At 31.3% G+C, this 15,226-nt stretch overlaps 1 protein-coding gene across 1 annotated transcript; it reads right to left on the minus strand.

Annotated features, from left to right (window-relative positions):
• Positions 1-2,482: 2,482 nt before the first annotated feature.
• LOC140183005 (uncharacterized) lies at positions 2,483-4,198 on the minus strand. Its single transcript, XM_072230997.1, has one exon. The coding sequence runs from the start codon at positions 4,196-4,198 to the stop codon at positions 2,483-2,485; it is 1,716 nt and encodes a 571-aa protein (XP_072087098.1).
• Between the last annotated feature and the right edge of the window lie 11,028 nt (positions 4,199-15,226).

Genomic DNA, 15,226 nt, shown 5'->3' on the forward strand with positions numbered 1-15,226 from the left:
TCTGAGTATCCCGCTGGCTCTAAGTCTGAATGAGCTGAAAACATCAACCCAAGTGCTGGTGCTCCCTTGAGATACCTTAATACTCTAATGGCAGCTTCAAAGTGTTTATCTGTGGCACAATCCAAGAATTGACTGAGTTTTCCAACTGCATATCCAATCTCCGGTCTGGTGTTAGTCAAGTACAACAATTTTCCAACTAACTTCCTGTATTCTGAAGTTGAGCTTAATGGAGTTCCAGAATTCTTTGACAATGGCACTGTGTAGTCCATAGGTGTCGAAACTGTTTTGGCTTCGGGTAACCCATACTCTTTGAGAAGGTCGATGCAATATTTTCTCTGACATACAGTGATGCCCCTCCTGCATCGAGCCACCTCCAACCCCAAGAAGAATTTAAGCTCTCCTAGGTCCTTGATTCTGAATAGCTCATGCAAGTGATGCTTGATGAATTCAATCTCCCTTAAATCTGTCCTTGTTACAATCAAATCATCAACATAAACTAAAATAACAGTGAATCCTCCTTTTGAATCTTTAGTGAACAGGCTGTAGTCATTTCTGGATTGTTGGAAGCCAACTGCTCTTAGAGCATCACACAACTTTGAATTCCACTGCCTGCTTGCCTGTTTTAGGCCATAAAGAGATCTGTCCAACCTACACACCATGTTTGGTGAAGAAACATTCAACCCGGGTGGAGGTTTCATGTAAACTTCCTCCAAAAGATCACCATGTAAGAAGGCCGTATTTACATCTAGTTGATGTAAGTGCCAGTTCTGCACAGCTGCAATGGATAGCACAATCCGCAATGTACTCATCTTCACTACTGGACTATAGGTTTCGAAATAATCAACACCAGCAGTTTGTGTAAAGCCCTGTGCCACCAACATGGCTTTGTACCTGTCAATGCTACCATCAGAATTCATTTTGAGCTTGAACACCCATTTGCAGCCTACCGCCTTTTTTCCATTAGGTAGAGAAGTCAAAGTCCAAGTCTTATTTTCTTTCAATGCAGAGAGTTCAGCCTCAATTGCCGCTTGCCAACATGGATCACTGATGGCCTCAGCATAGCATTGTGGTTCTTTAATGGGATTTGGCAATAGAGAGTTTGTAGAGTGTTGAATTTGGATATTATGAAATTGAGACTGTGACTCACAAAAGAGAATAGTTGACTCTTCAAAAAAATTTTCAAAAACTTTAGGATAAAAATCTTGTAAAATTCCAGGATTGAATTGAAGATTATTGATGTAGTTGTGATTTATATCCGATGCAGTGGTCATACAATGATAGTCTGCTAAATATGATGGTTTTCTCCTGATCCTATTTGATTGTCTAATGTCTAAGTGTTGATGTGTTTGTGCTGGTGCATTGTATATGATCGAGCTGTCATTTCCAATGGTTTCATGAGATGCTGATGGATAATTGTGTTCTGGTCATACCACAGAACTTGATAGATGCAGGTCTTGTCTAGTTGAATGAACTAAAGAGCCATGTGATGTATGTGATGAATCATTGAATGAATTAGATGAATGCAGGTATGTTCCATTTGAGTGGTTTAAAGGGGCTTGTGGTGTATGTGAGGGCTCAATGAATGGATCCTCAAAATTTACCATAATACTTGGTTTTGGAGTTAGTGTCATAGTGTCAGATACTTGGTTATTGCCATTGTTGAAATATGATAGAAAGGAAAATTCATGCTCATAGAAGTATGTGTCTCTAGATAAGAATATCTTCTTTTCATTTAAATCATACAAGATGTAACCCTTAACTCCACTTTGATATCCTAGAAACACACACTTCTTTGCTCTTCCATCCAATTTGGATCTGCGAGCGTTCAGCGTTGAGGCATAAACCAAGCACCCAAAGACCTTCAAATAACCCAAGTCTGGTAACTTTCCTTTTAAAATTTGATAAGGTGAAGTGTTTTTCAGCAATGCACTTGGAATCCTATTAATCAAATGAATCGCATGTGCTGCTGCAAAATTCCAAAAACGTTTTGGCAAGTTAGACTGAAACAACAAAGCTCTTGTGACAGTCAAGATATGTTGATGTTTCCTCTCCACAATACCATTTTGTTGAGGAGTCTCAACACAAGAAGTTTGATGCAAAATTCCTTTTGAAGCAAAAAATTTTGAAAGTTTAAATTCAGGTCTATTATCTGACCTAATGCATTTTATTCTTGTATCAAATTGTGTCTCAATCATGTTTACAAAATTCTGAATTAAAATTCCAGTTTCACTCTTGGTTTTCATGAAGAACAACTGAGTGAACCTACTTTTATCTTCAACTACTGTCAAAAAATATCTATGACCTGACAAAGTTGCTGTACCTATAGGTCCCCGTATATCCATGTGCACTATGTCAAACAATTTTTCTGATTTTGTAAGTCTTATTGGAAATGGTAATCTTTTTTGTTTGGCATAGTGACACGGATCACAAGGTTTATTGCAATTTGTGTTTTTCAGGAACTCATAGTCCCTTTTCATTACATTTATTCTCTCATTTGGCAGTGCCCAAGTCTGAGATGCCACAGAGTGCTTTCAGCAGTTTGTGAGGGTTGTGAGATGTGTGTTGTGAGTGCAGATGCATGCGCAATGTTGTTATGTGTAGCTGGAACAGGAATTAGACTTTCAAATGCATAAAGTCCCATTCTTTGTTCAGCTACACCAATAATCTTCATGGTAGCTTTGTCCTGAATTTCACAATTATCCTCATCAAAAACCAATTTGCATTTTAAATCTTTAGTCAACTTTGACACAGCAATCAGATTAAACTTAAAGTTTGGTATGAAAAACACATGGTTCAAGAAAAACTGGTCTGAAAACATCACCTTTCCTGCTAATTTGGCTATGGTGTGTGAACCATCTGGCATATTTATCAAAACAGGTTTAATTTCTTCAAGAGTTTGAAAGGACTTAGTTGAAAAAGCAACATGATTAGTAGCCCCTGAGTCAATTACCCAGGAACCTGGAGAAAATACTGAAAGAGACATGATGTATGAAATACCTTCATTAGATGGAAGAGTTGTGGTATAGATCTGGTTAATGCTATGCCTTGGTTGTGCATCCTGTTGGTTCAAACAGACACTTGGTGCTTCTCTCTGTTCTGAATTAAAATCAAACTTCGAATTTGCTTCACTATCCTTTTGGATTTCATTGCTGATTTCATCACTGTTCTCATCAGTTATCACATTATTGATTGCATTCCCACTGCCTCCATTTTTCAAGTGTGGGGGAAATCCATGTTTCCTATAACAAACATCCACCAAATGACCATTCTTGCCACAGAATGTGCAGTACCTTGAGTTTCTTCCACCTCTTCCAGGATTTCCTCTTCCAATTCCTGATCTGCCTCTGCCTCTTCCTCTAAAACCTCCAGAATTTGCCATTAAAATTCTGTCTTCTACCATCTCACCCGCGTTCAGTTGCCTTTCTTGTTGCAGCAACAAAGAAAACGCTTCATCTATACCTGGCAGTGGCTTTGTCATCATGAGCTGCGATCTCGCAGTGGAGAATTGTTCATTCAGCCCCCTTAGGAGCCTCACGACACAAGAATCCTCTTTGTATCCTCTAACCACGCTGTATTCACAATTGCATCTTCCTCTACAGTGAGAGCACTGAGGGATTGGGCGATAGTTATCCAATTCTTCCCAAATTCTTTTCAATTTCGTGTAGTATCCCGTGATCGAGAGATCACCTTGCTTCACAGCAAATAACTCTTCCTCTAGCTCAGCAATTCTGAAGATATCACCTTGTTGATACCTGTGTTGTAGCTCCTTCCAAAGCTCCATGGCTGAATCGATCCATAGCACACTTTGAGCAATTTCTGAACTCAAAGATAGGCTTATCCATGAAATCACATAGGTATTGCACCTTTCCCACGCTTCAAACAAAGAATCACTACTTTCTGGTTTCTCAATTGAGCCATCTATAAATTTTACTTTGTTCTTCGATCTCAACGCACGCCACATCGCTCTTTCCCAAAGATGATAGTTGTTCGTTCCAAGAATTGTAGAGATTAATGGTGTACCTGGACTTTCTCCAGGATGAAGGAAATACGGACTTGTAGGATCCAGAGATGGATTCATCGCTGTTCTGTTATGACTTTGCAAGATATTGATCTGATTCACCAGATTCGCGAGCGTTTGAACGTCAATTGGCGAAAATGACGATGCTGAGTTGCCTGAGGATGCTGAGTCGCGATCCATGGTTTGAATCTTCAAGGATTCTGGTTCTGCTCAATGCTCCTTCCAATTTTCGCTGTTGATTCCTTCTTTCTCCCTTCCACGCTCACCGCACCATGTGAAAATATTAGTTCAGAGAGAGGGAAGGTTCAAGAACAGAGGAAAGTTTACAGAGGAAGCCCTAGGTCAAAAGCAAGTTACTTCTGACTGAGGCAAGAAAAAATGAGACTTACAAGAGCAAAAACTCAAAACTCTAATTACTCTATCTACTATATATACTTCCTTAACTAAATCTGCTAACTAACCGTTCACAACTATTAACAGCTGTATAACAAATTTTTCTAAAACTGCAAAGTGTGTAACTAACTTGCTAATTAATCTGACTCCTCATGTGATAGAGATAATCGTCTAATTTGGTCATTGTTAATTTATTGATTATTTATTATTGATCACGAAAATATAATATAATGGCTTTTTCTCTTTCTCTTGTTAATTATATTTTCTTACTGAGAGTAGTGTCCTTTGATGCCAGCTTAGAATTCAACTAAAGATTTATATACTCCAATTATTTAATTTTAATGTTTAAGGTGTGTAAAAAAACGTGAATTATGGGAGAAGAAATTCTTACTCATGGAGTTTGATTTTTTTTTTTTTTTTAAAATATATTTGAATTCAAGTAGCTAGCTAGCTAGAGCAATATGCAACCGAAATATACTAAAATATCGAGATATTTTAATATTAAAAATAGGTTTAATTATTTTATTAATTTTTATAATTTTATCAAATTTATAATTAAGATTTATAAATATTTTTTAATTAAATTTTTGCGCTGTTTTAACTTTGTGATTAAATCTTTTTCATATAAAAAATATTAAAATTAACAAAATATTTCTCTAAAAAAATATGTAGTCAAATATCTAATTAGAATTTTAATTGTAAATACTTTTAATTTATAAAAAATATTTTATTAATTCTAATATTTATTACATTGGCAATGACCTAATTACAAAATAAAAAATAGTGTAAGAACTCAATTGAAAGAAAAAAAAAAGTATAAGAATCTAATTATAAATTTAGTAAAATTATAAAAACTAATAAAATAATAAAAACTTAAAAATATGAATAAAGTGGTAATTAGATTTTTGAGTATTTTGATCTTCGACTAATTAGCTTATGAAAAAAAAATATCAGTTAAGTCGTCAATGATACAAACATAAAATGGTATGTCCGTTTATGTGTTCAGTAAAAATGCAAAACTCCTAGCTTTATATTATCAACACATTCGTTGTCAATTTTATTAAATTTTAAAAAAATCGACTCGTTTAAAGGCGACAGTTTTTATTGTTAATTTTATCGTCAATTTTTAATGTTATCGATAACAAATTAAAACCATTAATTTGGCCATCAATTTTATTGATCTTTCTTATAGTAATTATTACCACACGAATATGTGAATGATGTCATGATAGTGAAATATTTATTATTTTTTAAATTTTTATAAAAATTTTCTCAATTATTATTTATTTACTATAAATCTTAATGAAGCACATAAAGTTGTTATGCTTCTGTCAACAAATACGTCAATATAAGTAATAGTATATATAAAAAATATCATTAATGAAAGAATATAACCTGATTACTGTTTGTTATTGTAGAGGATTTCATTAATACTTTTTTTTTTCAAGAGCTAATTAGTATGAGATTAAAAGTTTTAGAGATCTAGTTATCACTTTACTATAAAAGTATTAGCTAGATATTTGCTTTAGTATAGTAACAAATTAATATATATACCGATATGATAAAATTGTGGAAGAATAATTAAGAAAGCGACATATGAATTATGTCAATATTAGTATTTTTTATTTGTTTTTAAAATATATATATAATATATAATTTTTTTATACTAAAATTTTCTTGTACTTAATTATTAAATGAATGAAATAGAATTTTGATTAATTTTATAAAAGGACTCCCATTGTATTCTTTTATTTTCTCAAAGAAAATCCTTTTTAATTTATTTTGCAAAATTAAAAAATATTTTTATTTAATCTTTAAAGTACTAAAAAAGCATTTTAAGCTTAAATTTGGTAATTATATTACAAATAATAAATTTGATTTTAAAACAACTAAAAAACTCTTTCTAACTCTAAAATACAATTTTAAAAAGAGTAAATTACTATAATAAATCAAATTTTCTCCAAAATTATCCAGATCTCCCGAAACAAAAAAGGTTACCTGAATGTTTCAAGTTGTATTTCTATATAAATCAAATTGATTAAATTCGATTTATGTAAAATGGTACTAAATTGAATCTATTATATTCGAATTACATGCAAACATAAATTGTCTATAAATCGAAGTTAGTGGCTTCAAATTCTATATAAGCACTAACTCGAAACAATGAGATTCGATTTTTTTTTTTTGCATGTAAATCGAACCAATTCAGTTGGATTTAGACACGTGAATTCTATATAAGCATTATATCATGGACTGCTGTTCACGTGTCTAAATCGAACTGAATTAGTTCGATTTATATGCAAATAAAAATCGAGTGTTTATATAGAATTTGAAGCCATTAACTTTGATCTATAGACAATTTACGTTTGCATGCAATTCGAATATAATGGATTCGATTTAGTACCGTTTTGCATAAAGCGATAATCAATTTAGGAATGCAAGTTGGGACATTTAGGTAGTCTTTTTTTGTTTTGGAAGATCTGGATAATTTTGGGAGCCATTTAGTTTATTATAATAATTTACCCTTTTAAAAAATAGTTTTAAAAAGGATTAAAATATCTCTTTGATGATTAATTTTAAAAAGACTAAAATAATATTTTAGGATTAATTTTTACTTGTATTATAAATAAATTTTGAATTAACTTTTAAAAAGATTAATGTAATATTTTTGTTAATTTTCAAAGATTAAAATACCCATTTTAGTGTTAAAGTTTGTTAATTGTGTTAGTAATTAGATATTAAAATTTGAATTAAAATAACATTTTTGTTCATTTTAAAAAGATAAAAAATAGCTTTATTTGATTATTTATAACAAAATCTAAAATATACTTTAAAATTAAAGTTATTTACTTGGTATTAGAAATTTGAACATAATTTTAAAAAGAATAAAATACTCTTTGATTTAATTTTAAAAAGATAAAAATGCTCTTTTGTTATTTAGTTATATGTATTAAAGATTAGAAGTTGGGATTCGGTTTTAAAATGACTAAATTACTAGTTTGGTTAATTTTAAGAATATTAAATTACCAGTATGTTTAATTTTAAGAATACTAAAATGACTAAATTATCTGTTTGGTTAATTCAATATTGATTTTAAAAAGACTAAAATATCTTTTCATAACCATATTTAAATATATTAAAAAGCAAAAATTTGAATTTAATTTTAGAAAGATTAAACTATCTCCTTATTATATCAGTCTTGTTATATATTTAAGTCTTTTTGACAATCTAATCTAATTAAGTTGGTTTAAATTTAATAAAAATTAATTTCATTAGTGAAAACGTGAATATATGCTCCAACTTCCCAACAACTAATATAAACGTAAACGATTATATCTTTCTTCTTCTTCCTCCTCCTCCTTCTTTGCGAATTTTTTTCCATCGTCGTTCTTTTTTTGCTGCTATTGTTACTACGTTTTTTTTTTCTCCTTTTCTTTCTAGTAATTTTGTAGCATTAATTTTTTTCTTTTCTTTCTTTTGGTTTTATTCCTTTTAAGAGAGTGAAACAAAAAGAATTATGAGAAAATAAAATAAGAAGAAGAAAAAGAAGCAACAAAAGATGAAGAGAAGAAAGAGAAAGAATTTTAAATTATGTAAAACTGATCAGAAATGTAAGATTCCAGATTTTAGAAATTAAATTATGCTAATTATTTTTTTTTTTAAATTTATTTGATTATCTCTAATTTAAAATTAGAGTATTTATTTGAAAATAATTTGCAAGTTGATGAATAAATATTAAAATTATCTTTAAAAAAATACTATTTATTCATCAACTTACAAATTATTTTTAAAAAAATACTCTAATTTTAAATAAATACTCTAATTATTTTTTTTGTTGCTCTTATTTCTTTTTTTAGGAGCATTGATTCTCATATTAGACTTGAATGAACATGTTTATAATGTATTGCAATCTTATTTAGTTGAATGAATGTAGGTTCATCCTACTCTTCCTAATAATTTTGTAATATTATATATTTTTTCTTCTTTTTTGTTTAATTTTGTCTTGTTTTATTCTTATTAAGAGAGTAAAATAAAAAAAAATATGAGAAGCTAAAACAAAAAGAAAGAGGAATAAGAAAAAAAAGAAGATGTTGATGATGAAAAAGAAGAAAAAGAAGAAGAAGCAAAAGATGAAGAGAAAAAAGAGGAAGAGTTTCGAATTATACAAAACTTATAAGAACAAATAACATCGAAATTTCTTAACAATAGCCTATAAATTTTTTCGTTTTTACACCGAAATGTTGCTATAAAAGCACAAAAAATGTCTTTTTTAATGCTGTATTTTTTTCTTTTTTTTTCTTTCTTTTGTTTTTTTTGGTTGCTCTTATTTCTTTTTTTAGGAGCATTACTTTTCATATTAGACTTAAATGAACATGTTTGTAATGTATTGCAATATTATTTAGTTGAATGAATGTAGGTTCATCATCTTCCTAATAATTTTGTAGCATTATATATTTTTCTTCTTCTTTGTTTGATTTTTTTTTGTTTTTATTCTTGTTAAGAGAGTAAAATAAGAAGAAATATGAGAAAGTAAAATAAAATAAAAGATGAATAAAAAAAGATGATGATGATGAAAAAAATGAAAAAGAGGAAGCAGTAGAAGTTGAGGAGAAGGAAGAGGAAGAGTTCTGAATTATATAGAATTTATCAGAATAAATAACAAAAATTTTTTTTAATAATAACACATAAATTTTTTAAATTTTGCAACAAAATTTTGTTACAAACACCAAAATGTCTTCTTTAATTCTGTATTTTTTTCTTCTTTTTTTTGTTCTGTTGCTCTTATTTCTTCTTTTAGGAATATTACTTCTCATGTTAGATTTGAATGAATATATTTGTAATGTATTGCAATCTTATATAGTTGAATGAATATAGGTTCATCCTCTTCCTTGTAATTTTACAATATTATGTGTTTTTTCTTCTTCTTTGTTTAATTTTTTTTTTATTTTTATTCTTTCTAAGAGAGTAAAACAAGAAGAAACATGAGAAGGTAAAACAAGAAGGAAAAGATGAATAAGAGAAAAAGATATTGATGATGAAAAAGATGAAAAAGTAGAAGAAGTAGCAGAAGATGAGGAGGAGAAAGAGAAAGAGTTTTGAATTATGCAGAACTTATCAGAATAAATATAACACCAAAATTTGTTAACAATAACACATAAATTTCTTAGTTTTTACATCAAAATTATTCAAGTAGAGAATCATAAACTACTAACGAACTACATTAACTAGATTCGAACCACACTTCGGCCACTTGATTTGATTCAAAACAATAATCCAATTCCCTCTTGTTCAATTGACAGTCTGAACTTAAATTGTTTATTGTTTTCAAAAACAAAATACTTGTCCAAAGTTGATTTCACTACTTGATTTCAAAAAATTTGATCCAAATTTTTAAATCAAATAAAAGAACATTAATCTTAAACGAAGAGAATACAGAAGAAAATGAAGAGAACAATGAGAAGGAAGAGAACATAGAGAAGAATTAGATTAAAGCTACTTGGTTGAACTTAATTAGTTAAATAATTTAGATGTAGAGATTAAATTGTTACTATATTAATTTAAAAAAATTAAAATACCTTTTTAGATTAGGTTGTTTATTTAAACTTGTTGGAGACAAAATTATTCATCTACTCCTTCTGTTAGTTCAAACTTTTGAAAAAAATAGTTTTATAAAATAAGATTAGAGCTTATATTATCAAAAGGCCTACAGTTCAATGCTTATTATTTTATGAAAAAAATTGGCATAAAAAAAATTTATGCAAAAAAAAAAAAAAAACTATTACATGTGAGAAGGTATAAAAGATAAAACTATTATTCATATGTCTTTTTCTATCTATATAAATATTTCAAAGAAATTATTTAATTTCATAAAAAACTTAATTTTAGATTAAAATACCCTTTTAATTAAGTTCAAATTCAACTGTGAAAAACAACTAATGTTTTGTATATATATAGTACTCTCTTTTCTTTCAGAAAGATAAATACAGGCAATACATTATATTCTATTTGTGACCAGCAATATATAATAAGTTGCAATTTCTACAAAAATTGCATGTGGTTGTTGATAAACAAATTTTAAAAATTAATTTGGTAATAAATAATTTGTCAACAATTCAAAATTTAAAATAAAATTTAAATGTATGCTTTCACATATATTTAAATAAAATTAGTTTAAAAAGTATTTTACTCTTTTTAAAGGTATCTTGAAAATTATATTTTAGTTTTTTTATAATTAACCAACCTAGTGATTCATTCGTTTTAAAATTAAATTCAAAATTTTAATCTCTAATACAATTAAACAAACAAACAAAGAAAGTTTTTGTCTTTTTAAATTAATCTAAAAGGATATTGTTTATTTTTTAAAATTAAATTCAAATTTGTAAGTTATGATACAAATTAAAAATCCTAATTCTAAAGAGGTATTTTAGTATTTTTATAAATATTCTTAAAAGAGAATACTTTTATCTTTTTAAAATTTAGATAAAGATTATTTTAGTTCTTCTATAATCAGATTTTGATATCTAAATTAACAAAATGGTTATTTTATTGTTTTTAAATCAAATTCTAATATCTAAGTTATATCACAATTAAAGAACCTTATCCTAAAAAGGGTATTTTATTTTTTTAAAGTTTTACCTAATATTCTTGTTTGAAACAAAATTATTTTGAAGTTAGGAACTCTCCAAACAGCATTTTAAACTTCAATCTTTTTTCTTCTTAATTAACTGTAATTAGTCATTTTTTAATTATAGTTCATATAAAAAAAAGTATATCAAAGAGGCGGAAATCGTGAACACTGAATTAAAGTGTAATTGTGTAGGAAATTACTTTGAGTTAAAATATGAAATTAATCAAATTGACTCCAATTAAATTAATTGTTTTACATTTTGTTATTTTCTTAGCACATATTTCTTGTAATTAGAGGTACCAATTCTAACATTATATTATTATCATATATGTAGTCCAACATCCAAAATTCTACAATCCTATGTTTGATTTTGAGAACAAAATAAAATAGAATATTATTGAGAATAGAATATAGAAAACTTTGATATAAAAATTAATATTTTTATATTTTATTTAATGATAAATTAAATATAAAATAAAATAAATAACAAAATATCTAATTTATTTTTATTTTTCTTTGCACAAAATTGGATTTTTTTTAAATAAATAAAATAAATTTTTTATCTACGAATATTTGTAATTTAGTTTTTACCGATTTTTTTTTTACCAAAGATATGAGACTCGAACCCGCAACCTCTTAATTGAGTATGGGGAGACTATGCCATTTGAGCTATTACTCATTGGCGAATTAAAAATTTGGAAAGATAGGAGACTCGAACCCGCAACCTCTTAATTGAGTATGGGGAATCTATGCCATTTGAGCTATTACTCATTGGCTATAAAATTTGGAAAGATAGGAGACTCGAACCCGCAACCTCTTAATTGAGTATGGGGAGTCTATGCCATTTGAGCTATTACTCATTGGCTAAAAATTTAGAAAGATAGGAGACTCGAACCCGCAACCTCTTAATTGAGTATGGAGAGTCTATGCCATTTGAGCTATTACTCATTGGCTTAGTTTTTACCGATTTACACTCTATTACTTATCTCATTTACATTATAAATGAAACAATATTTTGTATATCTTGTTTACACTATATACGAAATAAGACATGAGATATCAAACGTGGTTATCTCGTTTACATTGTAAACAATATATACACAGTGTTATCTCGTTTACAGTAACGATAAGTTATGACGTTTACACTATAAACGAGATACGATACGACAAATTTTTAGTAGCTATGAAAGGATCTGTAACTATTTGTATTCTCCACAAACACTTCACTTCTTCTTCTCCTCCGGTTTTTTTTCCAAAAATTAAGAGAAAATGTCTAGTGGATATGTGGTTGTAAGTGTGTATCCCAATTGTCATATGAAAAACAATGACACCGGGGTGGTATTTGAGTGTGATAATCCCATTCTGTTGCGCACTCGTAGAGTAACCTTTTTGTCTAATCTAAAGAGTCTAATATTGAGGAGCATTGGTGCTAGCGGAGAAAAGAGGTTGGAAGAGTTGGGTATAAGTTGCTAGCACCAATAGGAAATTGAATTTTTTAGTTTCGTCTGTTTTGGCTCCATGGCGATGAATATGTATGCCTCATGTTTGACATTCATCGGAGAATCATGGCAGAACAAGTGATGGAGCTTTCTGCGGAGGTTGATGATGTTGGTGGCGGTGAATCTGGCCACTCAAATTTTGTGCAGGATAGCCCACCTTTTCCACCACCACCACTGCTACACTGTGCTAGTCCAGTGGAAGACATGGACGTGGAAATGAGGAGTCTGATGAGGAGTATGTTGCCAATAGCAACAATAGTGGTTCTTTTGAGGATGATGAGGAGGAGGAGTTTGTACCAACGACTCCGGTCGACGCATCAGTTCGGTATCTTCTGTCTGCCTTGCAACCAATTCCAACCTTATCAATTGTACCCAGTCACTATCATACATTATATCTAGACGCGATGTACGAAAAAAACTCTATTTTTTAATATGGGTGGAGATGATTACAACATAGATGGTGGTGTGGAGTTTAGAGTTGGCCACAGATTCAAAAGAATAGATGCAGTAATGAAAGGTATAAAGAATTACATCATTCGTAGAAGTGTTGAGTACCGAATTATAGAGTCGGATCGATTAAAGTACCATGTGTATTGTCGGCAATTTGCAGCAGGATGTCCTTGGAGTCTCCGTGTTGTCCTCCGACAGAACCTCGGATATTGGTGAGGTCAAGTATAATTGTGGTGTATATTCTTATTTATCATGATTATTTTGGTTATAAATACCTACCATGTATATTTTATTTCGTTAGGGAGGTGCGTAGCTTTGGAGGTGAGCATGCCTGTTTAGCCTCCACCATGTCTCAGGACCATCAATAGTTAGACAATAACCACATTTGTAGTGTCATCCTATCCCTGATACAATCCAACCTATAAGTCAGTATCCCTTTTCTACAAGGTACAGTTAGTAAAATCTATAACTTCAAACCCTCATACAGAAAGGTCCAGATGGTGAAGCAAAAGGCAGTTACACAGATATATGGTAATTGGGAGGAGTCATATAATAAGGTGCCGAGGTTGCTCCAAGCATTGCAGAGTTGTTGTCACGGAATAATATGTGATTTCAGAGTCATACCATACTATGATGGGCACTTGGTAGTTCGCGACTACAGCCAATTTGATAAGGTATTCTCGGCCTTTCCTTCTTGTGTTGAGGCTTTCAAGCATTGTAAGTCCTTTGTCTACGTTGATGGCATGCATCTGTATGGCAAATATGGTAGTGTGTTGCTCATTGGGGTGGCACAAGATGGTAACAGTAATATTTTTTTATGGTATTTGCAATTGTTGAGCCTGAGATTACAGAGTCCTGGTCGTTCTTTCTTACCAACTTGAGACGACATATGACACCACAAGAAGGCATGTTGGTTATAACTGATAGATCATAGGCAATCAAGGCTACACTGAGAGCCGAAGATAGTGGTTGGAACCCTCCTAGGGCGTTCCAGGCATATTGTGTTAGGCACATAGCCACGAACTTCATGTCTTATTTCAAATCTACCAAGGGTAAGAGATATCTCAAAAATACTGCTTGTAGTCCAAGCAAGGCTGCGTAGGAGTGGTACATGGATGCCTTGAGAGGTTTGTCGGGTGAGATGGCAGACTGGGCCGGTAGATTCAACAAGGAAATAAGATTACAACACTGTGACGGTGGTCGCAAATTTTGGCACATGACAACGAACCTCTCAAAATGCATGAATGCAGTACTTAAGGGTACGCGTTATTTACCGATTTCAGCTATCATGCGATGCATTTACGAGAGACTGCAATAGTTGTTTGTCAAAAAAGGTAAGGAGGCATAGACACAGCTGGGCGTGAAAAATCAGTTTTCTCAATGACTGATAGCTGTTGTTGAGAAAACAGGGAGGGAATATCGAAGATGCGTGTTATGCACTGCGACAGAAGGGCCTCAGTGTTTGCAGTGGAGGAGTTAAAGCCTTTCAAGGGTTGGTCTCAAGAGTCATTCCGTGCTTGGTTGAATGCAGGCGCATGTGACTTGGCCTTTTCGAATCACTTCATTTTCTATGTCATTATGCACGTGCCGCTTGTACTGCCGCAAGTGTCGAGTGGGGGACATATGTCCATCTGGTGTACAAGCAAGAGGTTGTATTCAAGGTGTATGAGGTAGAGTTCCTACCGATACCAGACGAGAAACTGTGGTCGCAATGGTATGGGACACAGATTAGGATGGCTGGCAATAGGCTAGACGTCATTCGGTATGGCCAAGATCTGGGATCATCAAGCACTTCCTGGCTAGACAGATGCTTAATACAACAAGCCTGTCGGAACAAGGCTCAATACTCCTGCGTAGGGCAGTAGTCTTTGAATGGCTGAATAAAGATCCAATGGCCTTCTTGAATTCGATCCCTCCATCCATCATGCCATTTCTGATGATGAGTAGGATACCACATATTCTTGCCCTGTCCTGTGGTGGTCAGAATCCTGTCGACATTGACCGAGGCCTCAAGTACTAGCTGCTTGCCACCGAACTGACGTTTCACCCAATCAACATGGTAAAACTCAACAATATTAAAACAGACGAGGGGAACAATAGTCATCCATGTCCCTCGCTCTGCCTCCTATTTGAACTGGTTCGGGTAGAGGGACTATAGTACTAGGTCGTCGTACGGCGTCCACAGGAACTATAATATAAGATGTAATATAATCATCAGTAATAGTTAATTACGTCGGA

This window comes from Arachis hypogaea, chromosome 20 (assembly GCF_003086295.3).
Source record: "Arachis hypogaea cultivar Tifrunner chromosome 20, arahy.Tifrunner.gnm2.J5K5, whole genome shotgun sequence".
In the NCBI taxonomy this organism is placed as follows: domain Eukaryota; kingdom Viridiplantae; phylum Streptophyta; class Magnoliopsida; order Fabales; family Fabaceae; genus Arachis; species Arachis hypogaea.

Excerpts from the sequence above, each read along its gene's own strand:
- LOC140183005 (XM_072230997.1), bottom strand. The coding sequence starts at position 4,198 with ATGGATCGCGACTCAGCATCCTCAGGCAACTCAGCATCGTCATTTTCG.